General features: G+C 44.1%; 1 protein-coding gene across 2 annotated transcripts in view; it reads left to right on the top strand.

Annotated features, from left to right (window-relative positions):
- omd (integrator complex subunit 5 omd) overlaps nucleotides 1-27,802 on the top strand; it is a 57,168-nt gene that overhangs the window by 17,193 nt on the left and 12,173 nt on the right. For both annotated transcript variants that reach the window (XM_065443443.2, XM_065443444.2), the window contains exons 4-6: nucleotides 8,112-8,255; nucleotides 11,435-11,770; nucleotides 22,280-22,678. In XM_065443443.2, the coding sequence (XP_065299515.1) occupies nucleotides 8,112-8,255; nucleotides 11,435-11,770; nucleotides 22,280-22,678 (879 nt within the window). The remainder of the gene's footprint in view (nucleotides 1-8,111; nucleotides 8,256-11,434; nucleotides 11,771-22,279; nucleotides 22,679-27,802) is intronic.

Genomic DNA, 27,802 nt, shown 5'->3' with positions numbered 1-27,802 from the left:
TGTACTGGTGTGTAGCGATTACGAGATATTTTGTGTTGTACAGTGGAATCTCATTTATTCAGATTCACTTAATTCGAACTTGCGGTTTATTAGAACTGACGCTGTGGTCCCGTTAGAGTTATGAGTATTCCAATGGACGAAAACGCTCGGTAATTCAAGTGATAAAGCATTTTCAACGGTTAATTGAACATAGCGCGCTCCGACAGTGCTCTCAGCAGTGCGCCAAATCACGTGGCAGCGCCTCCGACCAACATTGCTCTGACCCCGCCATAGAGGAAAAGCTTAGGAGAGATCCTTCAACTCTGCGCACGAGGCTCCATATATAAAGTCCAAGGGCAATAACATCATCACTGCGCACCCTACACTGTATGTGTGAGTGAAAGCGTGCGAAAGGAGCTGACAGTTGGCAGCTCAATTTTGCCCGCGCTAAAGAAATGGAGTGGGGAGGGAGCACACCATCTTCCGTAGGTGCATGAGGCATCCAACATTGCCAGGCACGAGGGGGGAAGGGGGGGTCGTGAAGAGGGCAGCGTTCTACGCCGGCTGCAACTGCGCATGTGGCAGCTGCACGAGGCCGTATCTTGAGAGCCATTTGTGTTATGGGGCAGTCTAGGTGTGTCGGCGGCTCGTAGCTTCGTGTATGCCATGTTTTCTTGGCTATCACTTTCTGCTGAAGTAATAGAATGCACGAACGTCACTTCGCTCGCTGTTGCTGCCGCGTTTTCTCATACTAGCGTTATGAAGGCGAGTTTTCGCTGTCATCGAATGAGATGCATTCATGTTGTGCACACATGACACCATGCCTGTTTATTTTGTTAGTTTGCCTATGTTTACAAGTTTATACAGCGGATAAAACTACTATCCTTGCTTTGTATAGCTGTCCACTAATAGGCTGTCGCAATCGATCCTTCGCCTTTTGAGCCAAACTGCGACTTTCTTTTTTTTTTGTACGATGTCAAGTCTAAACCTAGACGTCCCGACGAAAAGGTTGTCGGAGACAGTGCGCCACGTCCGATTCTGTATGAGACGGGCCCTGAATACAAGGACGCAAAGGTGGCACTCAGTACCTCATTCTCCTTATCTTTTGCACGTGGTGACGCCGCAACAAAAGGCAGCACACCAACACGATTATGATCAGTGGCAATGACTTCATCATCTTCATAAGACATGACACGTTAAGAACATAAGACGAACGTAAATGCAGCGCCTATCTGCCAGCAAACGAAGGAAAAAGCATGCAAGCACGTAGAGGGAAGCAGTGGCGGAGACACAGTCCAACCTCAGCGACTCTGCCGTGGCAGTCTTGGGTGGCAGTAAGGGGGCTCAGGTGGCAGAGGTAATTGGAGCCATCCAACAAGCTGGCAGGAAAGCACATTCGCTTTCCTCCCACCGTCGCCTCACAACTACGCTCCCCTCGCCCTGCCTCTCGACTCCCTCACCTTCGATGGTCTCCATTCGATGCACCATTCGTGCATCATGCTATGGTGTCCTCACAAGTCCTCTTTCTAATTTGAACAGATTTTCGGGCCCCTTCGAGTTAGAATTATCAAGATCCGACTGTAGTATCATTGAGTGTTTTAGTCGGCAGCGAAATTGCCGCTTAGGGCCGAAACATGGTCAATCCGCCCGTCCGTTATGCCCTCGTTTGCCTACGTGTGGATTGCTCTCCAGTTGAGACGGACAAGCGGTCGCAACTTTGCAATTCGCACGCCTGCTCGCTTCTTATCGGCTGGTCCGAGGTGGACAGCGTCGGGCGTCGTCACAGCAAACATGGCACTTGCTCGAAGCGAAGCGGGGAGACGCGAGGCCTAAACTACAGCTGCATCAGAAACCATCCATTTTGCTCCTTCTTGTGATATTTACTAGAGTTATCTGGCACCCACGTAAATAGACATTCAAGGCAGCAAGCCACTGTACCCTTCCAGGCCTCATCAGTGCATGCAATCGCTGACAGAAACAGCCGGAGCGCAGGAAGTGGGTATTTTGTTAACGAGAGTGTCGGACAAAATTTTTAGCCATCCTCTTCGTGACTTTTCGTGCCATACTTCGTGTGTACGTCGCAAACGAGAAGCCCATCACATACACGTGCATTCTGAGCAGGACTCATGTTGCATTCTGAGCAGGACACATGTTCAGGGCGTGGCAAAATACATAGTCTCGGATCAACGCACCCAGCGTAAGTGATTGGTATCTGTTCTGTGTATGTGGCTTGTTGCCGTGAAGTGGTGAATGCCAGTCCTTTGCAAGTTTCAGGAGTATGGATACGATCAGTAGCGATAAGCTTTTATTGCCTCGTTATCGCTGCGTGTGCTATACTGTGTGTGAGCCGTTTTGCCGGCTGCAATGCACCATGGTGACTGCGACGTTCGAGCTGTGCTCTTGCTGTCATGAAGTGTGTTCGTAAGCTACAAATCGTTATTTATATATGCGATGTGTCGCAGCGTTACTATGTGTAGAAGTGCTCTTCTATGCAAAGTGCGTGTGCTCAGAAGTGAACTGCGCAGAAGTGTTGCTGATCGCGTTTTCATATGTAGTACCCTTATAGATAAGTCCTATCACATCGGTCTCTTCTGCTTCGTGCATGTATTGTTTGTTTCAGAAGTTACTGCACTTTTGAAGGTGTTTCTACTGTGGGGGAGTTTAGGGATAATAGTTATGTGCATCAAGACATACAGCACTGTCCTGAAATGTGGAGACGCCTGACATCACTAATGTCATGAATGAAAATTTTGGGCAGCCTAGCTCTTATCATGTGGACATTGGTGTGAATAGTAAGAATTTCTAGATTGCACAATGTAAATTGCTTTATATTTTGTGATGCAAGCGGCTTACATACACCAAAAACCATAACTGCTTGTTTTTGGCTGCTGACTAAGCACAGTCTGTTTGTGAAGACACCAGTGGCATGGTAGATGAATACGTTACAGGTAAGAGCTAGATACTTGCTTATTAAGTACACATTATACGTTTCCTGACAAAAAGCAATATGAATGTAAAAATTAACACGTAAGACAAGTAGTAAAAAGTAAGTGTCACAGATATGGTAATATATGATATTCTGCCAGCAGCCAGCAGGATTGCTTGAAAGAAATTCTGCCTAGAGTTCTTCCCGACTGACTAGTTATGTCACGTTACTAATGCAGGCAGAATAGGGTAAGTGAAAGTTTGCCGTTACTTTGTATGTCCACCCTATTTGAGTCTCTGGTTCGTGTTGCCTGTTTTCGCACGAGCCTTCAGTTTAAAGCGAACAGTAGCAAAAGTACCAGCATTATGTGCCTGATAAGTGCTTTATTTTGTTTCCTTGTGTTCATTCTGGTGGCAGTCATTAGCAAATAATGTGCATTAAACTGACTTTGGCTTGCAAAGTATGTCTATTAAATGTTTTTCCGATGCACTTTCATCTAGCTGTAAGCATACTGCTACCTATCATTTGTAGGTGTAGAATGTCGGACTCCATAAGTGGCTATCTGACTGATCTTTATTTTGAATAGAGGCCATGGTTCCACTCATTAATTGAACTGTTTTCAGCTGCGCTGCCAGGCTATAGAAAGAGGAGCCTCGCCTCTTGTCATTCTTTAGCATGTTCATGGCCACAGTGCGTTGTCCCTGAGAAGTCAGCTGCTATCACAATATAAAATGTGCTGATTGGCTGTCATGAGAATATCCTGAACACGAATTTTCACAATTATGTCAGCATTAGTTATGTGATCGAAGCCAGCCAATGAGGATGAACTGCTGGCAAAATTTTCAAGTGACTCTACTGACAGAGCGTCTGCTCCCTATATTTTGTTAGCCACACTGTTTTGGTCAGTGGGCTGCATTTTTATTTTTTGACACAAATTTACTACCCTGCCAGATAAGATACTGTCAAACCAGCAATTTTAGGCCCATACACGTGGACACTTCTTTATTTTATCATATTCTGAAAATGATACCCACGCCTAGCTTATATTAGCAACATCAGCTTAACTTGTGGACAGAGTGGAGTGGCTGCATGTGAGAAAAAGAAATCATTGCATAATAGGAATTAGACCGGCACAAAAAAATTATTTTTCTTTATGTCTTGTATAAGTTGTGTTGTTCATTCAATGCACACAGTAACACATAAACACAAATGTAGGTTTACATTGTGTGTTTACATGTATGTGTGTGTGAATAAAACAACAAAACTGCTAACATCAAGGCATGTGGCAGCAACTATCAAAGATGTTCTATACGGTATTCAGCTGATGTTATTTAATTTTTATCACATGGTACATTTACAACATTTCATACCTGTATGTAAACCAATTTATGGGCTGCATCTGCTGCATCTGAGAATGCATATTTTAGACCAATGACAGTACCTGAGGCAGCAGCTTTTTGTGTAGCTTTTGCCATCTCTTATTAGAGGGATCATGTTGATTATGCCATCCAAACAACACACATAAAGGTTTCTGTTTAGTATACCAGCACTGAAATACTGAATGCAGCTGCACTTCTTTGTACACTAGTGAGTTGAATTCCACTGCCCATCATTCTGTCACGTGTTGTTCTTCAGTCACACATGGTGACTGTATTTGGCGTCGTGAGTTCTAGGCTCCTGTTCACTTGGGCTTTTCGACGAAGTGAAATCTGCCTCTTCAGCGGTCAGTTTAGTGGAAAGCCACCACTGAACCAATAGCTCAAAGACCAATTCCAGCATGCTTTTCGCAAGATAGTGTATGGAAACTATGTGATACATCACTTCAGCTACACCAATCATCACACAGCTGAACCTGCTACATGTAGTTAAGTCACTGATATAGTCAGAGGAAGATGTTGCATGCATGCAACCATTACTCATCTCTTAAAATGTGAATGACTCAAACCTTCGCGAGCGTATCGGTCACAACTGCCCAGCAGAACAAGTAGGAACACTTGTGTGATCACAAGTGAAAACAAATAGAACAATGCCACCATCTCAGCTGGTTTGTCATGATTACCTTGCTTGCAAGTTCCTTGTTTATATTGGATAGGCTTTCTATTTTATGAATTCACAGCTTTCACAACATTTACTGCTCTAATGAAGGAACAGCACAAATACCAGTACTGAAGGAGGTATATACAAGTGGAGCAGAGAGAACTTATGGCTAAGTCCAAAAATATACACTTAAAACTACGTCGAACAAACTATTTTCATATTAGAAGATATACCACCGGCAATGAATGCACATTCAGAACATGCAATAGGTGCCATGTGTGGGAGATGGAGACATGTGATGCTGAAAACCTGTTTGGCTATTGAATATTGACATGAAGAAAAATTCCAGTCTGTACTTCTGTGTCGCAGGGTAGAATATCAAAGAAGAGGTGCAAAATGGATTTTGATGTAGTAGTCCATTATGAATGTGCTACTCAAGTTGTGCGAAACTAGCTATCTGTGTGCAAAGCATTGGACAAGGTACCACATTTATGTCCGCCACATTAAAAATACTTTCCATTGAACATTCTGAGTTCTAAATGTGAAGTGCGTGCTGTTTTCAGCTACAGATAGTGTGTATATATATTTGACCTGCACCACAAAGAGCTGATGCAACGAAAAATGTGTACACCTTAGTCAGGGTGTCTACCAACCGGGAAAACCGGGAAAACCGGGAATTCTCAGGGAATTTGAACAGTCTGGAAAAACTCAGGGAAAACTCAGGGAATTCGTGCTTCTGTCAGGGAAAATTAGCTGTAACTTTATTGAAAGGGAACGAAAGTCGTGTTAATGCTGGCTCCAGTAACAGAGGAATCGCAATGAATCGTCATTGACGCCGTGTCATCGGCACGATGTATTGCCAGAGTAGTTAACGACCGATTTTTCCAGACGCTTTTTCGGACATGCCCGATAATTTGCACGGCTTTGCGGCACCACCACGTACTCCATATAGTAAATGTATATTGCCCTGACTGCAGGTCTGAAATGGCATTAATCAAAGCCGCCACCGCCGCCATTTTGATTATCTCGCCGCCCCGAACTGGCACTATCGCACGCAAATCCGCCGGCAGCCGTGGCCACCACCACGCAACGTTTGGCCTAGCTGCTTCTACGTTCGCTGTTAAGCTTCTTGCCGTGCGGTGCCGTGTTTTTCATTGAAAGAATTCGCCGCTGTCAGCAATGGCACCACGTTTGTAATCTTCGCCATTGGCTTCGAAGTTCGCAGATCACACACAGCGCGTTTTGTAATGACAGTTTCCGAAAGTTAGCTTCGCCTCATTACAGTAATGTTAGGCGGTGAAGCATACAAGCGTGGGAAGGGGCAATTGTCACGGGACACATTATGTATTCCTTAAATATACGCGCGTGCACCCTCATCTCCTGTCACAGTACGAGCACTGATATGCCTAATAAGTGTACTGGCAGGCCTTAAGAACTTTTGCGGACGTGCCTGTTCCAATTTTAGCCCTCATAGGCAGTTAGAGACATGCATTCATTTTTTTCGGACTGCCCGATTTTCGGATGTTTTTGCGGCCCCTAGGGAGTCCGAAAAATTGGACGTTGACTGTACAACTGACCAAGAGGATGCTTCAAATGATCCATGGGGTGAACGTGTGGCAGAAGGAGGATGAGAACAGGAAGGACCGACGTCCTGAGGAATTAACGGGAAATGAAGCGTCCCACCACCCCTTTGAAGGAGCTTGAGCTCAAAAAACAAAGCGTTGGCTGATGCCGAAATGCAGGTGTCCTTCATTCAAACCAAAATAAGCTATTTAAAGCAGTGAAACCCTACACTGAGATGTTTTGTACGGGCAGACAGTATGTCATTGTCAGGACAGTTGAGATTGACTTCCCAGCTGCTGAGAGAGAATCTTAGTTGTACAAAGTTCAGGCCTCATACCGATGAGCTTGCTATCAGTTGATAGAAATAGCTCATATTCAAAAAATATTTACTTATGTATGCATCTCCTTACACTCGTATTTGAATATGTTCGACCCAATTTGCAATGGGTTTTATCATTTTTTTTCACTGTGCATTTTACTAACACCTTCCTTCTGTTTTCTTTTTAAGTAAAATAGATATTACTCCTTACTATTCAAACTGGATTAAGTCATTTTTTTTGTTTCAACATGCTTACTAGAGAGTGACGGCATCGGGCAACATGGTGTCAGCCTGTCTTGACATAAAACAAAGTTCTGGCTCATTCAGGGAATTTAGCAAAAGTGCTTAGGGAAAACCTGGAAAACTCAGGGAATTTGGAAATGTCAGCTTGGTAGACACCCTGCTTAGTGGTATGTTGCTTTTCGTGGTGTCTCAGTTTACTTAACATTTTCAGGGTCAATGACGTAAATATACAGCGCCGCGACCAAGTGCAAAATGGTCGATGCCGTATATTTACAGCGCCGTCTGTGCGTTTAAAATGCACGCCAATTTCCTAACTTTTTCTTTTCTGGCATGTGCTGCCACTATGTGGGAATACAGGAAAATTTTTTTCTCCTGCCTCCCTCTCTCGATTTTCATTGCATGGTTTGTTTTAGAACTAGTTTTCTCCAGTGCGTCTATATACTACCGCTCGCACATTGGCGCGCGTGGGCGGGCGGAGGTTTCGGTTTTGTTTCGTGGGTGATTTCGGCTTCTTGCGCTTGCAAAACTGATGGCTATATCATCACTAATCGCTCAAAGGACGATCACCTGTTTCTCGCTCGTTTAGTGCTCACAGAGGTGCGCATAGGAAGGATGCCACCATGCATGCGTTTCCTTTTCTTTTCTTTTTTTGGAGACTTGCAAAAACTAATTGCTACTGGTTGGCAATAAGATGAAGATTAGCGGAAGTTTGTCACACATTTTGCTTTTTTGACAGGCACACTGCCCAGTTATTTGGACCTTTTTGTGGCATTTTTTGTGTCCTTAAAATCGGTCAGTGACTGTAACTGTGTTCACAGTCAACTGCCAGTTGTTGGATTAATTTGCATAGCTGTCTGAGTGCTGTTCAAGGCTTTAGTCAGTAGCTATAAGACTGACCACACTCAGTTAAAAAATAATAATAATAAATAAATAAATAAAAATAAAAAAAGGGCGGGCCTTACATTAGCAAATACAGGCATTTTCTGAAACTGTGGCTAGTCCATAAATTGATTTGAGTCTTTAATGGTGGTCCTCTGCATGCAGGCGTTGATCTACCAGGTCGAGGTGGTTCACGTGAACTGCCTGACCCACACCATCTCGCATCTAATGGCTGAATTGCGATCAGGCCGAGTCCCTAACCCCACCCAGTTGGTTGAGAACCTCAAGAAACTCAGCGGCAATGCTCAGGTAAGTGACAACTCCCTCGAGCACCATTTCGTGTTATGTTAGTGCCTGCTGCACATCCATTTTGCCAAAGTATACCTCTAGCTGATCAGTCCCGACAAGCCATGAAACACAAAAAGAGGTCAACAGCATCTAGAATATGTCTTTGAAGTATAAGCGAAACTTCAAAAATTGGCTGCACACTTCTTGAAAACCTCCTGTAGCTGTGCTAACACCAATGTAGTAGTGGTCTCGAAGTTGCTGAAGGAAGTTTTTGATAACTTTTTTAGACCTTTATCTGTGTTTGCCTGTTACTTCAATGCCAGTGACCACATTTATTTTTTATGAGAATGAACGGGAAGTAACCATTATATAAACCTTAAAAAAATAAGCAGGGCAAAAGAAAAACTTTCCCCACAGTAGGATTACATCTCGTGTTCTCTCATTGGTGAGCCAGTTGTTCTAACCATTAGACCCCCCCGTACCTCAGTTGGGAGTGACCGAACAGTGAGAACACGTTGTTCGGCTTGGCATAGGTCCGGCTTTGCATATCCTATGTGGGAAGAGTCTGGCATCGCTTGTACACCCTAGTCCTCTCAGCATGATTAAACCTATGAAACATTACGTGATGTGCATGCACTGCAGACGGGACATGCAAGACAATGGAGGTCAAGACAAACTTCTTTTGTCATATTGTGTGCTTCGTTTGTGGTACACGTTGCATGATGCAATATTAACTAGTGCGTCAGTCCGCTCTTCTGATGTACATGTGTGTTGCAAGAAATGTAGGCAAGCGAGCACTCTCCACACATATTTATGCATGGAGAATAGCATGAGTGCTCTGTTCTGTGTATAAACACATCCTTCCAAGAAAAGGTAGATTTTTGTGGCCTGTTGTCATTGCATGTCGTTTCCCCTTTTCTTTTGCACCTTCAATGTGGCTACATTTGTGCAATCCACAAATTCTATTTTGCTAAACACAATTGAATGGCAGGGTTTTAGTCTGTGTGGGCAGTCGATACAATGCAACTTTCTAATTTACAAGAAACCAAACCTTTCTAGTACATTTTTACAAGCTTTAGAAACCTAAATGTACAACATACGTGGAAGTATTCTCGGTCAAAAAGCAATAAGTACGCCCTTGATGTGAGAGTTATATAAACATTTGAAACACCTCCTGCCGCAAATGCAATTCAAAATTTCATAATACAGTACACTTTCGTTAGTTCACTCCAGTTAATTCGATTGTTTGATTAATTCGGTCCCGATTAAAGGTCCTGGCCAGCGCCCATGCATTTCTATGGGCCCAAACTTTTGTTATTTAGATCCTAAAATTGGCCTTTGCCAGATAATTCGAACTTGACCAGTCAGCACGCACCCGCCTGGCCCCTATAGTGACCCCAATACTGAATCCTATAGTGGTAGCATCTGTCCCATTGGAGTTAAGGGTACAGTGAATGCGTCAAACACACATCATCTCTTGCCAAAAATGCCCAATTTGGACCCTCCCTAGGAAGATTTTCACGCAAAAACAGTAGCTTGAAACTTTTTTTTTTCTGTAAAGAAATTTGTCAAAAATGGCCTGTGCACTGAAGTTGGGCATGAAACCAAAACTGCCTTCCCAACGATTGTATGCTTAACCTCACATGGGTGTATTGTGGCAGAGCTAACTTCAAAAACTGTGTGGCAAAGCAGACATAAAAAAAACGCCCGCCTTTATGCAACAAATTAATTTATCTTGCGAAAAATCGGGCGCGTGTTAAGTTTTTACTTCGTTTGCGAGCTTTGATTTCATTTCTACGTTAGTTTACTACTTTGAATTCATAGAAAGCATGCGCACATTTGATTTGGGGGTGTGGTAGGATAGGACAAATACTGCCAAAAGAAATAATGGTGTGTTCTGGAGTTTATTCTTAATCTTGTTTGATTCGGCCCACCTGATAAGTTGATAAATTTTGCTGGTCCCGTTAGGGTCGAATTAACGAAAGTCAACTGTAAGCCAGTATGTCTACGTACCTTTCAAACCATTTCAAAAAGTTTTCAAGAAGTTTTGTGTTTCATATGAAGGTTTTATGGCAAAGCTGCTAAAAGGGAACACGGCAGTAGAATAGTTGATTTGGTGTGCGGCCTGTAGGATGGGCAACACAGTAACAAAGACGTTCAAGCAGAAAGTCAGATAGGCTGAAATAATCTCATAGGTGGCGGCAATGGAAAAGAAACCTGCCATGAGTAACTACTTAAGAGGAAAAAACGAAATCAGGAAAGAAACCATTTATGATAACTCAAAGGGAAGCTCATTACTTTTCGAAGCGAGATCGGGATGCCTTAGAACACGCACCTTTAAAGCGAGATATAAGAGGGAAGAAGAAGCATGTGCTTGCTGCGGTAAAGCTAGGGAAACTATGGAGCATGTTTTATTAAAGTGTGAAGACCTCTACCCAGCGGTTGATTTAGGCACCGCTGGCCTCCTTGAAGCCCTTGGGTTCAGCGAGAGCAGTGTAAAAGTAAACATGTCTGCAATAGGGATTAGTAAGAGGCGATTGGAGGATTGATGGAAGAAAAGTAGAGAAACGACAAAAAAACGGAGACGTATGAAAGCACAATTCGCAATAGGGAATCAAAAATTTGGTTGCGGGAGCTCATAGCAGTTTTATTTTCTTTTTATTATTATTGTTTAACCTAGGTAGGACATTGGGCAGTATAATAGCAAGAGCTTGGTGGCGCAACCCATCGCCCCATTCCAAAGAAGACGCTCATAACATCCATTTGTCCATCTAGGGATATTTGCTGGAGTATTGCACTGGCCCCCTGCATTGGAATTGTATACACTGAATTTTTTTTTTCTTTGTGTGGAGTAACAATGGTGTTTTATACGTTTTTTTATAATGTTCTTGTTTGGTTTTTGTCTTTCCTTTCTTTTTTTCAAATTCATTTTAATGATCGTGTTGTTTGGGACAAGTACCTGTGAAAACACAATTTCCTCCTCTACGATTGGAAATTATGTATTTTAGCTGCAAGCGTGTTGTGTGATAGGCAGGAAAGTATTTACTAGACTGCCCAATAAATTGCTGCTTTTCCCACGGGCAGGAAAGTGTTGAAGTGACATTCCACTACAATAACTTAATACTTCATGGAGTCAAGCACGGTAACAGTTGTGTGACGAGATCGCGCTTTCCTGGCCTTCTGTCGTGTTTCTCCACCAGGTTGGTCTACGTGTTAGCAGCACTGTCTGCAAGTTCGCCGAGGTCTTGGCTGAGCAGATGCAGCTGTCCTCTGACCTGACGTACGCCGATGCTGTGGCGGAGCTACTCTCCACGTCTGTGCAGCCAGAGGCCATGTCCCCCACAGCCGTGGTCAAGGTGGCCGCAGCAGCTGTTGCCTACTTCTTCGCCATTGTCTGCAATCCGGCTCACTACGGGCCGTCGCGCAAGTACACGGCCGCCTGCGTCTGCTTCCGTCTGCTGTCCACGCTGTGCACGCGCTCCGTTGCACAACACTTGGCACTCCGCAATTTGCTCTCTGGGGCACTTGACAACAAGGTGAGAGCGTCCGTTTGACACCACCCGTCGTTCACTGCGCACGAAGGGGTTTGCTGTTGCAGGCGGGGCCCCCTTATGGTGAAGTCGTATCCGAAACAAAACTGTGTATTTAATTGCATGATAATCGCACCCCGAACTTTGCCGCAGCGAAATGTCGTGTACCAGGTCTGGCTGATGATGATAATGCTTACCATCTGTCGAGTGCTGTGCAAATTACTCTTCAAGACTTACCAAGCGGACTGCATGCACCAAAGAGATTCTTAAGCAGATGCCCCATTTCATTCCCTTCATCACTTTCTGCACTTAAAGGGGAAAAAAATCTACAACTAAACTTGCCTTGACTTCATTATTTGTTGGCTTTTTGATGGTTGTCGTCATCAACAAGAAAAAAAAGAGGTTTCTTTCGATTCCTCTCGTCTGCACTCGAGGGCACGCACCAAATCGGGAGCGGTAACGACAGTGGCCACATTTACATTGATCTGGTAGAGGTGTATCCTCTTCATATGCCAGTGCTTACGACACAGCTAAGATATTCCCCCACCCTTAGCGGAAACATGCCATATTAGGATTGTATAAAGACAAATGCTACAGTTTTCGTAGCATGCCCGCCATGTGTTTCTATGCCAGTGGCAGCTGAGCGTGCCCATCTCTGTTTCTGTCCCCTCAAAGTGGACATGGCTACGTTATTTCTGCAGACTTGCTGATATTAATGGTGTTATTCATGACTGATACAGAAGAAACTGTTTCAGTGCACAAAAAGTACTGTATTTACTTGATTCTAACGCTCCCTCAATTGTAAAGCGCATCCTTTTTCCGTGACCTAAAAAGAGGAAAAAAAAAACGCCCTCAATTGTAACATGTGCCCGTTTGCTGTAACCCAAAAACGTCCTTTACAGTACCCCAGGCCTCATTCTTCTATACAGAAATACAACTTGCTTTCATTTGGAAAAACAAGTATTTACCCCTAATACACTAAAGTTGCGATAAATAAATAAAGTCGCAGTTTCACCCGAAAGGTGAAGCATCGATTGCGTTAGCAAATTAGTAGACAGCTACACGAATAGTAAGGATGGTAGTTTTATCAGCCGTATAAAGATTTAGACATTCGCTTACTAAATAAATTAACAAGCATGGTGTCACGTGCGCATAAGCAAACATGAACGCGTCTCGCTGAATGACCACGGAAACTCTTTATCAAGACGCTAGAGTGAGAGAGTGCGGTGGCAGGAGTGGGCAAATTGACCTTTGTGCGGCTTCTCACTTTAACGCGAACTAAGCGATGAGAACACAGCACGATGCGCCTAGATGTGTAGACTGTCTCCATCGCAGATCACTTTCAAGATAGGGGCCGTGCCAATCCTGCACGCAAGCTTAGGGAACTCCGAACACCCATGATGCAGCCCGATTTCTGTCCGTCTCCGCAAACGTGAGCACATTCCTTTTATTTGCTACATCATGTTAATGCAGCCACACAAGTAATCCCCCAGGACGCGCAAATGGAACAGGTAGACAGTGAACTCCTACATATGTGGGAAGCTAAAGAAGGTCTCTTGACGAGATGGAAAACTCAGAGACACAACAGGACGCTCCGATGCAGGCTGGCCCGGCTTAACACAGATATAGAAACATGCGCACAACAACTCTGTAACCAGCAATGGGAAGCAACATGCACCAATATCGATAATCAATTAGGATTGTCCAGAACGTGGAACTTCCTCAGGCACCTTTTGGATCCTGAGGAAAGTAAAGCCACGTACAGACAAAACATAAACAAAATCTTACATGCATATGACAAAACTGAAGCAGCTTTTATCGATGAGGTAGCCACAATGTATATATCTCAGGCTAAAACAGCAATTCACCCAGATTACACAGGCACCAAAAGCAGACAATTAGATGAAGAGATTAGCGAGGCGGAATTGAGAGCAGCTCTACAAAAGCTTAACACTACATCCGCGCAGGGACTGGACGGAATAACAAACAAGACAATCCGAAATCTCGATGATGCCTCTCTAGAAGAACTTACCAAGTATATGAACGAATGTTGGCAATCCGGTACAATACCACAAGAATGGAAAATGGCCCAGATTATTCTAATACCTAAACCAGGCAAGTGGCTACAGTTGGAGAACCTGAGACCCATTTCACTCACGTCCTGTGTGGACAAGCTCATGGAGCACGTTGTCCTAACGAGACTGACCAACTATCTCGAGCATAACAACGTTCTCCCCCCTACAATGTTGGGCTTCCGGAGAAATTTGTCCACACAGGATGCAATGCTCCAACTTAAGCATCAAATGATAGATAACACAAGTCGGAACATCAAAGCTATCCTAGGATTGGACTTAAAGAAAGCTTTTGACAGTGTTACCCACGAAACAATACTAAACAGAATAAATGAGCTAGGCCTAGGCCAGTGAGTATACAGTTATATACGAGACTTCCTTACCAACAGAAAGGCACACATTAAGACAGGGGACCTTAACTCTGAAGAACTACAGATCGGAAGCGCAGGTACGCCCCAAGGTTCAGTAATATCACCGATGCTGTTTAACCTGGCTCTTATTGGATTACCAGCAAAGCTACAGGAAATCGATGGCCTCAATCATACCATCTACGCCGACGATATCACCCTCTGGGTGAGCGATGGCAACGATGGACAGGTTGAAAACACATTACAACGTGCCATAGAAGCAGTTGAACAATACCTAGCAGGAACCGGACTGGCGGGCTCGGCAGAGAAATCTGAGCTCCTCATTTATGTACCGTCATGACGTGGCCGAAAACCACGCAACTATGAGGAACGAAACAATCCGGAAATTCAGCTAACTACGGCAGAAGGTACGCCCATACCCAATGTTGACAAGATCAGAGTATTGGGCCTCATCATTGAAAGTAACGGCTACAATGGAGAGACCATACGCAAATTAGACAATATAACATCTCAAATCATGCAGCTACTTAAACGAATAGCCAACAAACATAGTGGAATGAAAGAAGGCAATCTGATTCAACTAGTCCAAGCGTTCGTAATAAGCAGAATAGTATACGTGGCACCATACCTACGATGGTACTCGTCAGAAAAATACAAATTAGACTGCTTAATCAGAAAAATCTACAAGCAAGCAATCGGACTCTCCATCACCACCAGCAACTATAGACTACTGCAGCTAGGTCTCCACAATACACTGGATGAGCTAATCGAGGCACATTGAATAGCACAGTACGAACACCTGTCCAAAACTAAAACCGGCAGGCAAATATTGGATCGCCTAGGTATTGGGTATCATACCCAACATGGCGTCAAAGTAGATATGCCCAGACACATCAGAGACATGATAACCATCTCTCCAATACCCAAGAATATGCATCCTACCCACCATCAGGGTAGACGCGAAAGCAGAGCACGCAATATACAGAAGAAATTCGGTAACAGCAAGGGCACCACATTTGTAGACGCAGCTAGATACAGACACAAGCACGCCTACACAGCAGTGGTGATAAATTGCGAGGGAAAATGCACGACGAGCGCTACAGTTAACACACTACATGCAGAAACCGCAGAGGGAATAGCTATTGCGCTGGCCATAGCACAAACACCAGCAGGCGTATTTATCAGTGATTCCCAGATGGCCGTACGAAACTTCACCAACGGTCGAATCTCCCCAGAGGCACTACAACTCCTGAAATTAGCTAATAACCGCGACAAAAATATCGATCTCATCTGGACACCCGCTCACACACTACCAGACGGTAGCAATGAGGTGGCGCACTGCATGGCTCGAGAACTTACGGACCGAGCCTCGGTTAGCCCCGCCTCACTGACTACCGATGAGTGGGAGTGGGAAGATCGAATGACCAAATTTCACGAAATTACACAACACCATAGATTGCAGAGGCGTACATTCCCGCTGCCGCACCCTAAGTTAAGCAAAAACCAGTCTGTAGAATGGCGGCAGTTACAGACCAGATCCTATCCGAGTCCAGCTATTATGCACCTAATACACCCAAATTTATACCCAACCGACAAGTGCACACATTGCAACTCTAGAGCCACCCTGGAGCATATCCTATGGGAATGTACGGCTGTAATACAGGGTAACAGGGACGCAGCCTCAAACAGCGACAGCCTCCACGCGCGCTGGGAGTCTGCGTTGCTCAGCTCCGACCTGCAGCACCAACTCTGGGCCGTCCAGCGAGCCAAAGAAGCTGCCAAGGGCCAACAACCCTTGGCTGAAACCTAGGCGGGGTCCAGGCCCACCCCACCAAATCGCAGGGCACTGAATAAAGTTATTTGAATGAATGAATCCTGATGAACTTGGCATGTCTTCGTAGTCGGCACTTCCATGCTCATAGAGCAAATGCAGCAAATGGGAAGGTGAACGGTGGACTAACCTTAGTCATTCCTAAGCACACATACTGCAGCACACATGGAGGAAGCTACGGCAGCTAGGCTCGAAGCAAGTACGAGTCAGCCATTTTGAAATGCTGATCGCGATATGGTATCGCAGATGTAGGGTCGTACTTCATTCTGATGCGCATGTAATTTTTGGACCCGTTCTAACGGAAAAATGTGTGCGTTAGATCTCAGTTAATACAGTACTCATGAAAAAAACAAAAACTCGATAGGCTCCTTCCGTCGGCCGCCATTCTTGCTTTTATGTCCAGCACTGTTACAGTGGCAGCTGCCTGTTGATTGACCTGTCCTCATCCTGCAGTAAACGTATTCTGACGCATTGTCATGGACACCGCATTTTCGCCAGTTTGCAAGGTGGCAGTGTGCTTTGTAGTTGTTTGTCTGTTTCGTTGCCATTACGCCATGGGGCGGTATGCTAGTTTTACGGCCGTGTTTAAGCTTAAGGCTGTTATGTGCTGGAGCATGGCAACCGTGCTGCCAGCAGGCATTTCGATATCGATGAAATTAAAGTAGGGTACTGGAAAAACAAGTGTGAAGAGCTGATAGCTACTTGCAAGATGTGCCGGGCTTTTTATGAACCCAAAATGGGTAAGTTCCCTCACGTTGAGGAGGCGGTCCTTGAATACGTAAGGGACCTGCACAAAGATGTTTGTGCAGTATCTTTAGAAATGATAGAGACACAGGTGCACGCAATTTTCAAGAAGCTGGAAATCATCGCAAGGGACTTCCGCACTAGCTCCAGTTGGACGACTCGCTTCATGCGATGAAATTGTCGCTGAGGCGGCAAACGTCATACCAGTGGCTCTGATCTGCGTATCAAGACAAGATGATAGACTTTCACTGCTACGTCACAAGCATCCGTGAAAAGAACAGCTGGACGACTCGCTTCATGTGATGAAATTGTCTGTCGCTGAGGTGGTAAACGTTATACCAATGGCTCTGATCTGCGTATCAAGACAAGATGATAGACTTTCACTGCTTCGTCAAAAGGATCCGTGAAAAGAACAGCTTCCTCTTGTCGCAAATAGGGAACGCCAACCAAACTTCGTGGACCTTCGACATGCCCCGAAATACAACAGTCAGCGAGAAGGGTGCTTGGAGTATCCTCTTGAAGACATCTGGTGCAGGGTAGCTGCAATGCACCATTATGTTTGCAGTGACGGCAGACGGGCGAAAGCTGCCACTATGTGTCGTCCTGAAATGCAAGGCTGTTCCAAAGGGAAGATTTCCCTGTGGCATCCACATCCAGACTCAAGTAAAAGGGTGGATGACAGGAGAAGTCATGGTCGATCGGATCTATACTGTTCGGGGACGAAGACCAGGTGCGCTTCCACTTCCCTCGCTTATTGTGTTGGACAGTTTCCGAAGCAATCTTGACGAGTGTGTTCATGCTAAGCTTAAGGAGCTACGTACGGACATTGTAGTGATCCCTGGGGGTCTGACGTTGCTGCTATAGCCTCTCAACGTATCACTGAATGAATCGTTCAAGCACAGTGTGGATGGCGGCCACCCAACGTGATTTGACACCAAGCGAAAAATCTGAAGATTGTCCGCAGAGGTGCTTTGCTCCTGAATCATTAAAGCATGGAGCTGTATCTCTGACGACGTAGTGGCCAAGAGCTTTAAGATGACCGGCTTATCCTACGCACTGGACAGGACGGAAGATGACTTTCTGTGGGACTGCAAAAATTCCCCAGTGGTGACACTGCCAGTTCTGACGATGAACCTTGCACCAATGATAGTGGAGATTCAGTCAGACTAGGAATAAAGTGAGGGGTCATTATTGAATGAGAAAACAAAACATAAAAGGGCAACGTGCAATTCATGTAGTGCCTACATAATTTATTTATTTATTTATTTATTTATTTATTTATTTATTTATTTACCCTCAGGGCCGAAGCATTACAGAGGGGAGTGGGTAGAGAATAAATACAGTCCATAGTAACATAATAATAACAAAGTAATAATGAACATAATAAGCATAATATCACAAAGCATGGTAAGGTATGGTAAATCCTAATTATACAATGTTAGCTAAGGCATATTTAAATCTGGCATTATCATTAATGGAAACAATGTCAGAAGAAAGGCGATTCCAATCTTGTGAAGTTCAAGGTAAAAAAGAGTAAAGAAAGGTTTTAGTATGACATGGTTCGATACCAACCTTAAAGCGATGGTCAACACAGTTAGATATATAATATGGCTGAAGAATGAATTCGTCACGGAGGGTAGGGTGATAGTAAAGCCGATGGAAAAAGTTCAAGTCAAAATTTTTTCGGCGGGATGCTAGGGATGGAAGAGACAAACCAAATTTCATAGAAGTTATACTAGCAGTGCGGTTATAACAGGAACAGATGAAGCGAGTAGAGCGATTCTGCACCATTTTTCTAGTGACCCAACCAAATCGTTAACGCTTGGATCCCAGACTGTGGGTCTGGGATCCCAGATTGGAGTGACATATTCTAATTTAGATTGAATGAGTGTTTTATATATTAAGAGCTTTAAAGACGAAGGGGCTGCAGAAAAGTTATGGCGTAAGTACCCTAACATGCGGTTAGCGTTGTTAATTATATTCTCATTATGCAGAGACCAACTTAGATTAGAAGTGATATGAACGCCTAAATACTTATAGGAGGAAACCGCGGCTAAGAGAGAGTGGTTTAGGTAATCTGGAACAGGACTACTGGATGCGCGAGAGATACGCCTCACATTACACTTGTTAATACCTAATTCCATTGGCCAAGTATTGCACCAGTTAGATAAATAGTTTAAATCTCACTGGAGAATGTTAGCATCGTTATCAGTAACTATTTCACGGAAAATAACGCAGTCGTCAGCGAAAAGATGAATATTAAAAGAAACTAAAAAGGGAAGGTCGTTAATGAGAATGAGAAAAGGAAGGCAGCCTAATACGGATCCTTGTGGGACTCCAGATTGAACAGGACATTGGTTAGAGGAAAGTTCGTTGGCTACAACAAATTGGGAACGATTTGAAAGGAAATCTTTCATCCACAAATAAAGACTATTATCAATATTAAGTTGACTAAGTTTATGAAAAAGAAGTCTGTGGGAGACCTTGTCGAATGCTTTAGAAAAATCTAAGTAAATACAGTCAGCTAACGAAGAACGATCAAGAATGCGGTGCAGTTTATGAGTAGATGATATGAGCTGTGTTTCACACGAAAATGATTTCCGGAAGCCATGTTGAGCTGGTGAGAAAAAGAAGTTAGATTCAAGAAAGGCGACAAGGTTTGAGTATATAATATGTTCTAAGAGTTTGCAGCATGTGCTAGTAATGGAAATGGGTTGATAATTACATGGTGAACTTTTATTGCCCGATTTGAAGATTGGAATCACCTTCCCAATTTTTCATTGAGTTGGAAGAGTTGATGTGTCAAGTGATTGCTGAAATATTTTTGTTAGTATGATTGAACTGTAGACGCAAGTTTTTTTTGAGAAATTTGCAATCAATAGAATCATAACCTTGTGCAATAGAATCATAATAATGTGTGCGTTTATGCCTTACCCAACCTTTATTTTTGGTTATGTTCATGATAGCTATCGTACGAATTCTGACCCACAGCTTGTTTGCGTTTTCGGTGCTCAAATTGTTGTTGTTGTTTTTTCACAGAAAATTTACCCCGCATAATAATTGCACCCCTAAATTTGTGCAAATTTTTTGAAAAAGAAAGTGCGATCATTATGTCAGTAAATACGTACCTTTTTTATATCCTACATAGCAGAATTGCGTTAATTCGTTTTTTCGGTTAATTCAATCCCAACCGAAGTTCCTGCCCGGCACCTATGCATTTATATAGCCCCAAATATTCGTTACTTCGAAACTAAAATTGGCATTGGCAGGGTAAATCGAACTTGACCAGTTTGCACACATGCACTTGACCCATATGGTAACACCAATAACAACCCCTTTAGCTGCGGCATCTGTCTCAGCGGAGCTTAGGGGACATTGAATGCACTGAACACACATCATCCCCCTTCAAAACTCCTACTTTTGGGCCACCCTAGAAAGATTTTCAAGCAATAACAGTAGCTCACAATGTCTGATTACTGATTACGGTATTTACTAGATTCTAATGGGCGCATTTTGTTTTCCAAGAAAATTGGGCCGAAAATTTCCTGGGCAGTGCAGTTGGATACAAAACCAAAACCGCCTTTGCGGTGTTCGTACACTACTGTATAGCAGGGCTGTATCACAGCGCAGTTCAATTTAAAAGACGTACGGTGATGCTGAATTTTTTAAAAATGCCTGCAATTAAACAAAATCGGGTGCACATTAGATTTATACTTTAGTTAGGAGCTTTAAGTAATTTCTACATTAGTTTTCTACTTTTGACACACAGAAAGTTGACGTGGGTTTGATTCGGAGGTGTGTCAAACTCCGGCAAATACTGCCAAATAAATGAGTGGTGATTTTCCTTCTTTTTTTCTTCGGCATGCTGTTTAATTTGACCCCCAGATAATTAAATCAATATCATTGGTCCTGTCAGGGTCGACTCAACGGAAGTCGATGGTATTCATTACTAAAGGCCAACCACAACGAAATTCTGGACCAAGTAAAAAGCCCCGTTTCAGATCATTTAGGCATACAGTTGCCTCAGGGAAAAATTTTATGCTTAAAATGCGGGTGGGCGCTTCATAAAACGCTCGCAAAACTCTATGTTTTTCATACCGAAACTGAAAAAAATTCTGCCATTACCAGACGCCGGAAATGATGTGCTTTGAAGACTAGAGAACTGGCGCCCAGGTCGTCTGCTTCCCTTGCTTGTATGCTGTTCTCCTGTATCAACAGGCAGGCCCCGCATACCTGCTAGCCCACAGACTCATAACACTCTGCTAGCTGCTCCTTACACCGTGCCCACACTGTTGCGCGCCTGCGATGTTCTTTTGATGCAAAGTATTCTCAGTGTGCAGCCAGTTTTCTCCATCTGGTTGTCTACGTTCAACGGTAGAGCCTTGATACATTTTGCCTCCACTCGAAGAAGAGACCATTGGGGAGGCCGAGCTGAAGGCGCGGATACAGTCTGACTTGATGCGGACGAGATTCACGAGTGGCGCAGTATGCTACGTCGGTGAAAATCGGGACACTCTGCAGTGTGGGGTGGCTGGCGCGGGAATAGAACATGTCCTATAGCATGGACAAGCCGATGAAACAGGGTGCATCCCGCGTTAGGTTGGCTGACCAGCAGCATGCTTGTCAGCCAAGCAATGCAGTTTGATGCAGTCGATACAGTTCGGTTTCACTGATGTGAGTGTGTCGAGTTTTCTCCTTTGATAAACAACAAAGCGCTCTCTAGCCGGGCAATTCTGCACTTCCGCTGCGGGAACAACTGATCGCTGCACTGCTGCGGGTCAGGTTTAATGTGCTTGGTAAAATTTTAGACGATGAGCAAAATGAGAACGAGGTGAAAGCAGGAGCCGACGTTTCGACAAGTGGACTTGTCTTCTTCAAGGCGACATATGCTTTCCTCACCACAGTATATATATAGGTGGGATTCTTCTTAAGGGCAGAGGGCATAAGGCGGGTGGGTGCAGCACTGAGCGAAGGTGTGTTAGCGGCGAGGGTGTCGAATTGAGAATAAAGGAGTGCTGTGCACAAGCCACAGGTAATAGAGGGCTACTGTGCATGCCGTTGACACGCCGGCTGACACACGAAAGTTGACATGTGATTGACAAACGGCCGTGTCCTTGGCTTTCTGCACAGCACTCCTCTATGGGGGGGAAAAAAATGGAGGGAAAAGCTAAAAGAGCTGATGCCAGCACTCGTACAAGATTTACCCAATAAATGGAATACAGCAGTGCACTTCAATATGAGTACATAACACAGTGAACAAACACAAGCGCTGTACTGCAACTAGTATTGGTTTATTGCTGGATAAGCATACATAAATACACGTTCCAACACATGCATAGAGCACTTCAGCAAGAGAATGACGCAGGTAGTACATTTCCTATGCAGTAGATTTTTACTCTAAAGGAGTTTGAGGGCACCTTTAATCTGGAGCCATTCACTGCCGCATCCCTTGTAGCCCATCATCAGCCTTGGAAACCAATCGATTAATCAATCATTGCAGGTCTCTTGGCGATTTGGCTCGTGCCCACGACGGAGCACTGAAGTGTCCCTGCGGCGACCTCGCTTTGTGCACCTCCTTGACGAGAACCAGAAGTTCGCCACGTCCATCAACTTCCCGCAGAGCCACTCGTCCATAGTGCGTGTTGGTGTCATTGGCTCTGGGCTGCGAAGCGTGCCTCCGTCGCCGCCCATCGCAGATCAAGAGGTGGTGTTGAACAAGCAGCTCCTGCTGGAAGCGATCACGGCATGTTGCGCCCTGCCGTGGCGCAATGACAGGCCATCACCCACGCGGACTTCCCCCGTTGGTGGCATGAAAATCGTTGCACTGCTCTTAGTCGAGATGATATCGTCGGATGTCATGTTCAACGGGCTTCCTTGGCCAGATGAAGATTTCCTCAAGGTAATGACCCTTTGTAGTATTTCCTTGTGGTGAAACTCATATTTATTTTTTTATTATTATTATTTTCCGTGGATTAGTCTGTCTCGTCCACAAGTTTAGGTGCTCTTTCAAAGTGCCAGTAACAGGCTGCGTTCATCCAAACCATTTTGACGTTTTGTCGAGATCTCTGTTTGTTCTGCTAGGGAGCCCATAGACCCTGTTTGTCCAGCAAAGATTCAAGAAGTGGCAGCTGCTAGTTGCATGTTGCAGCACCCGTCTTCATTTGATTTAGTCGTCAAGCTCCAAAGGTTATTTGCTTCTACATGAGGTCATTGATAGTGACAGCAGTGTTTTCAGCACTATGACACATCCAGTAACTGTGATGTCACCGACTACAACAACAGTTTCGATATGCTGCAGCACTGGACAAAGATGGATGGAACCTTCTGCCATTGCCTCCTCATTTTACATTTGTGTATTTTCAGACACAAGTTGTGAATTTACCAGCACAGTGTTATATATATTTCGAATCTGCAAAAGTTTGCTTTGCTATCCAGATATGCAATGAAAAAAGAGTTAAATTTTCTGAACAGATTTTGGATATTTTGCCGGCACTTAAGGGTTAAAGGGACACTAATGGCAAACAGGAAGCCAAAGTAGATCAAGAGATTATTCATCTAGAACTCTATAATCATATCTTGTGGGCCAATAAATCATGTTGAGGCGTAGAAAAATATTCACAGACGATTACAATACTCCCTTATACAAATTTTGAGCACACTTGTTTAGGCATTTTGAATTCGCAAGATATTGTGGCAAATTATTTGATTCTCAACGACAGAGTCCTTTTGGCGGCGGCATTGAGCCTTTGCTTAGACAGCTCATTGTTCAGAAAGGAAGCGTGAACACAGAAACGCAGGCGAAGTAACGCATCCGCAATGGGTCTGAAGCCCATGCCAGCGCTTTGTTTCCATATAGGGTATCAGTGCACACACTCGCCGCATGCCTTGTCACTGCCGTGAAGCATGTCTCATGTGGCACTTCTTTCCTCCTCACCCTTTCACCATACTCTCCTCCTCTGCTTTCCCCCACAGGTGCATCTGCGTAAGCAAGTGTTTTACGTGTTGCGACACCACGTACCCAAGCACATGAGGGTTGGACACTCCCGCATTTAACCGTGCAGTGCTTAGCCGTGTCCGGGGAAAAGGGGATCCTCGGGGTTGAGCCGATGCTGAGTGTTAGGACCTTTAAGGACCCTTGGCGGAGGCAACACACTCGTTTGGGCTCGGCATCACGTAGACGGCACCCCAGGACTGACTCATCTGGGGGAAATCTGTAGTTGCCTTTTCCTGCCTCCCTCTCCCTCCAGCCTTCGTATTTCTCTCACTTTTCATCTTTCCTGTCTCCTACTCATTTCTTTATTACTTACGATCTTCCAGGCAGCAAGGGTTAGCCTTATGTGAGTAGCCAACCTAGGTTATGTCATATTTGGTTATAGTGGTAAAGTACAGCTGGTGTTTGGAGGCCCTGTTTTTACTGACTCTGCAGTATCCCCTTGTAAGGCTCTGTGGTGGGTGGCTGGCATTGTTGCTGAAAACTGCATGTCTACCTATGGTTACTTCCTTCCCTTCACTACCTGATCGCTCCCTGAAGAGAGGGCGGACCGATGAAATCTTTGAATTTTTTGGTCGCCAAAAAGAAACCTTCCTTCAATTTTGCGTCATCCACTCTGAAAAACAAAAACCAAAAAAAAAGCATGAACCATGTCACCTTTTGTTGTTTCGAAATCCTTAACTCAAGCACTTGGACCAGGCTATAAAGCATCAAAGATGCCTAGCAGCGATCTCCTTTGGAAACTCCGCAACAAAAAGCAACATGAGAAGCTGCATAACCTGGTATCGTTCGGAGATGTCTCAGTGGCAGTTACCCCGCACTGCACAATGGAGACCACCCATGGTGTTGTTTCCAATGATGACCTGATAGAGCTAACAGAAGCAGAATTATTAGAAGGCTGGAGGTGATCAAAATGTAATGCTAAAAGAATTCTGCTAAGGAATGACGTAAAATAGATTAAAACAAAGCATCTAATACTTACCTTTGGTTCAAGTGTGCTTCCTGAGAATATTGAGTTGTACAGCCCACACTCCTTAGGTGCTGGTGGCACCGTCTGGCTGCTTGTTGTCACAACAACCAGCCAGATGGTGCCACCAGTGCCTAAGGAGTGGCAAGGCTCTCGCGATCACTCTAAAAGAAGACAAAACTCACATCATGACGCCACAAAAGGGCCTGTGACCTAATCTTCATCTCTTAAACACACAGCACAAAACACATTTATCATAATGTAGACACAAATACTACAATGGAATGTTAGAGGACTTCATAACCGTGATAATATTAGAGGACTCCTACAAAAGCATAATCAAAAGTTGCTGTGTGTCCAAGAGACACATCTGAAACCTACGAACACAAATTTTCTTCGAAATTACGCCATCTTTCAAAAAGACTGTGATGAGGCTAACGCCTCTGGGGGTGTAACAGTAGTAGCCGACATGTCCTTCACATTTTACACATCGCCTTTCAGGCGTCCTTTGAGGCAGTATCAGTTTGGGCCATTCTTCTTAATAAGTTGGTCACTGTATGTACCATTTATATACCCCCAAACCATCATCTCGAAAAAACACTCTTATAACCTCATTGATCAGCTTCCTGAGCCTTAGATGCTCGTGGGAGACTAACGCTCACAACACGATGTGGGGAGCCTCACGATGGGGCACGAGAGGTCGACTCATTGAAAACTTCCTTTCAAACTGCGGTGTGTGCCTCTTCAATAAGAAGGAACCAACCTATCATAATACCACCATAATTCATACTCGTCAATAGACTTGTCAATTGGCTCCACTTCTATATTCCCTGATTTAGAATGTGTAATTAAAAATCCATTCGGAAGTGATCACTTCCCAGCAACATTGAACTTAATAAACCAACTTGACTTCCCTCCACACGTCCCTCGCTAGAAACTGGCCTCAGCTGACTGGGAATATCTTAAGGAATTCACTAATTTATCACAAGACTTTATAGATAATTTTAGTATAGATCATGCTGTTTTATACCTTACCACTTTTATCATTGACGCCACTGAAAAGTTCATTCCTTAAACAAGTGGCACCCCATTCAAAAGATGGGTCCCTTGGTGGAATGACGATTGTAAAGAGGCACGGAGGAGACAAAATAAAGCTTGGGGCAAACTACGTGAATGTCCTATGGTCGAAAATCTATTTGAATTTGAACAGGTTAAATCCGAGGGACAAAAGACGCGACGACAGGCAAAGAGAGCAAGCTGGCAGAGGTTTCTCTCCAGCATAAACTCATATACTGACGAAGCTAAAGTATGGGGATGGGCTGAGAAGGCTGAAGGAACAAGATATTCATTCGTCGCCCCTAGTGGACAATGAAGCGAACAGCTTGGAAAACCAAACCGACGCTCTTGGCAAACACTTTCAACATGTTCCCAGTTCTAAACATTATTCTGAGGCATTCCTAAAGCACAAACAAGTAGCAGAATGCAAGGCTATCGACTGCAAATGCAGACAGAACGAACCCCATACCCTGCCTTTTAACATTGCGGAGTTGAGAGCTTCCCTGGCTGCATGTCAGAGCTTTGCACCTGGACCGGACAGGATCATGTGTGACATGATTAAACACCTCCCCAGTGGTGCTCAAATAACGCTACTCACACTTTTCAACGCTATATGGGCTGCGGGGTACCTCCTTACAGCATGGAAAGAAGCCCTTGTTGTTCCGATTCTGAAACACGGCAAAGACCCCACATTAGTAGCCAGTTACCGCCCAATCGCCCTCACAAGTTGTATTTGTAAACTTTTTGAAAAAATGATAAACCGTTGCTTTTTTTTACACTTCCTTGAGTCAAACAAAATTCTTGATCCATATCAGTGTAGCTTTAGAGAAAGATGATCCACAACCGACCATCTCGTGCGCATCGAAGCAAACATTTGCAATGCCTTCGTACATAAACAATCAGAAGGGACCGAACTTCCCGTGGCGGTGGTGTGGCCGTTATTGTGAGCAAAAACAGGTCTGTATCGTTACTAGAACAAATTGATAATCATGACAGTTTGTTTCTACAGATCAATTTGTACGGCTTCTTGTTTAACCTTGTAGCAGTGTACCGTCCGTCGTGTGCCACGTCAGATTTCCTAACCAAACTCCATGAACATATTGTTAACTATTGCAGAAAGACCATAATACTGTCTGGCGATTTTAACCTTCCCAGCATAAATTGGAAGAAACTTTCGTCACCTACTCTAGCGGACCAAATTATCCTCGACACCATGTTAGCTTGCTATCTTGACCAAGCAGTTCATGTTCCAACACGGGTGCAGGTATCTGCTTCCTCTATTCTTGATCTGGTTTTTCACAGCAGATCTCTTCGAGACGTTGAAATAACCGTTGAGGAAGGCATATCAGATCATCGGCTTGTGTGCTTCACATGTCGAACAGATAGTTCAAATAACGCGCTTAAAGAATGCGAATCCGTCAAGAACTATACTAAAGCAAATGGCGAGCCCGTTATCGATTACCTTGAACTAGCACTGGAAGACTTCTCTGGCGATGATGTTGACTACCTATGGCTAAAGCTGAAATCCATTTGCCACTTCTGTATTGATAACTTCATCCCTAGTAAAATGAAGAAGGTGCACCGAAAAAATCCTTGGATCAATGGAGATATAATCCACCTCGTTAGAAAAGTAAAAAGATTCCGAAGGCAAAAAAAAAAATTGGCCCAGTATTCAACGAGCTAAAACAAACACTCACTAAAAAAATTAGAGCAGGTAGGCAGTTTTATTGCTCCCACACGCTCACCCAATTTCTTAAGACTGACCCTGAAAAATTTTGGCGACATTTGAACTATAAGAAGAGGCAAGCTCTTGACCACGTAAAGATTGATGGTCAGATAACTCAAGATAAGCAACACCAGGCATCCAAATTTAATCATTACTTCCATTCTATCTTCTCCGAGTCTAATCAGTGCTCTCCGGTCATTGCTGAAGATGTGGAAAACGTAAATTCAGATTTTATAAGATACGAGGGTATATTTTCTATGCTCTTAAATCTAAACACAAAAAA

Source organism: Dermacentor albipictus, chromosome 9 (assembly GCF_038994185.2).
Source record: "Dermacentor albipictus isolate Rhodes 1998 colony chromosome 9, USDA_Dalb.pri_finalv2, whole genome shotgun sequence".
Lineage (NCBI taxonomy): Eukaryota > Metazoa > Arthropoda > Arachnida > Ixodida > Ixodidae > Dermacentor > Dermacentor albipictus.
The sequence above is the reverse complement of the archived record's forward strand: the minus strand, read 5'-3'. Positions and strand labels throughout refer to the sequence as shown.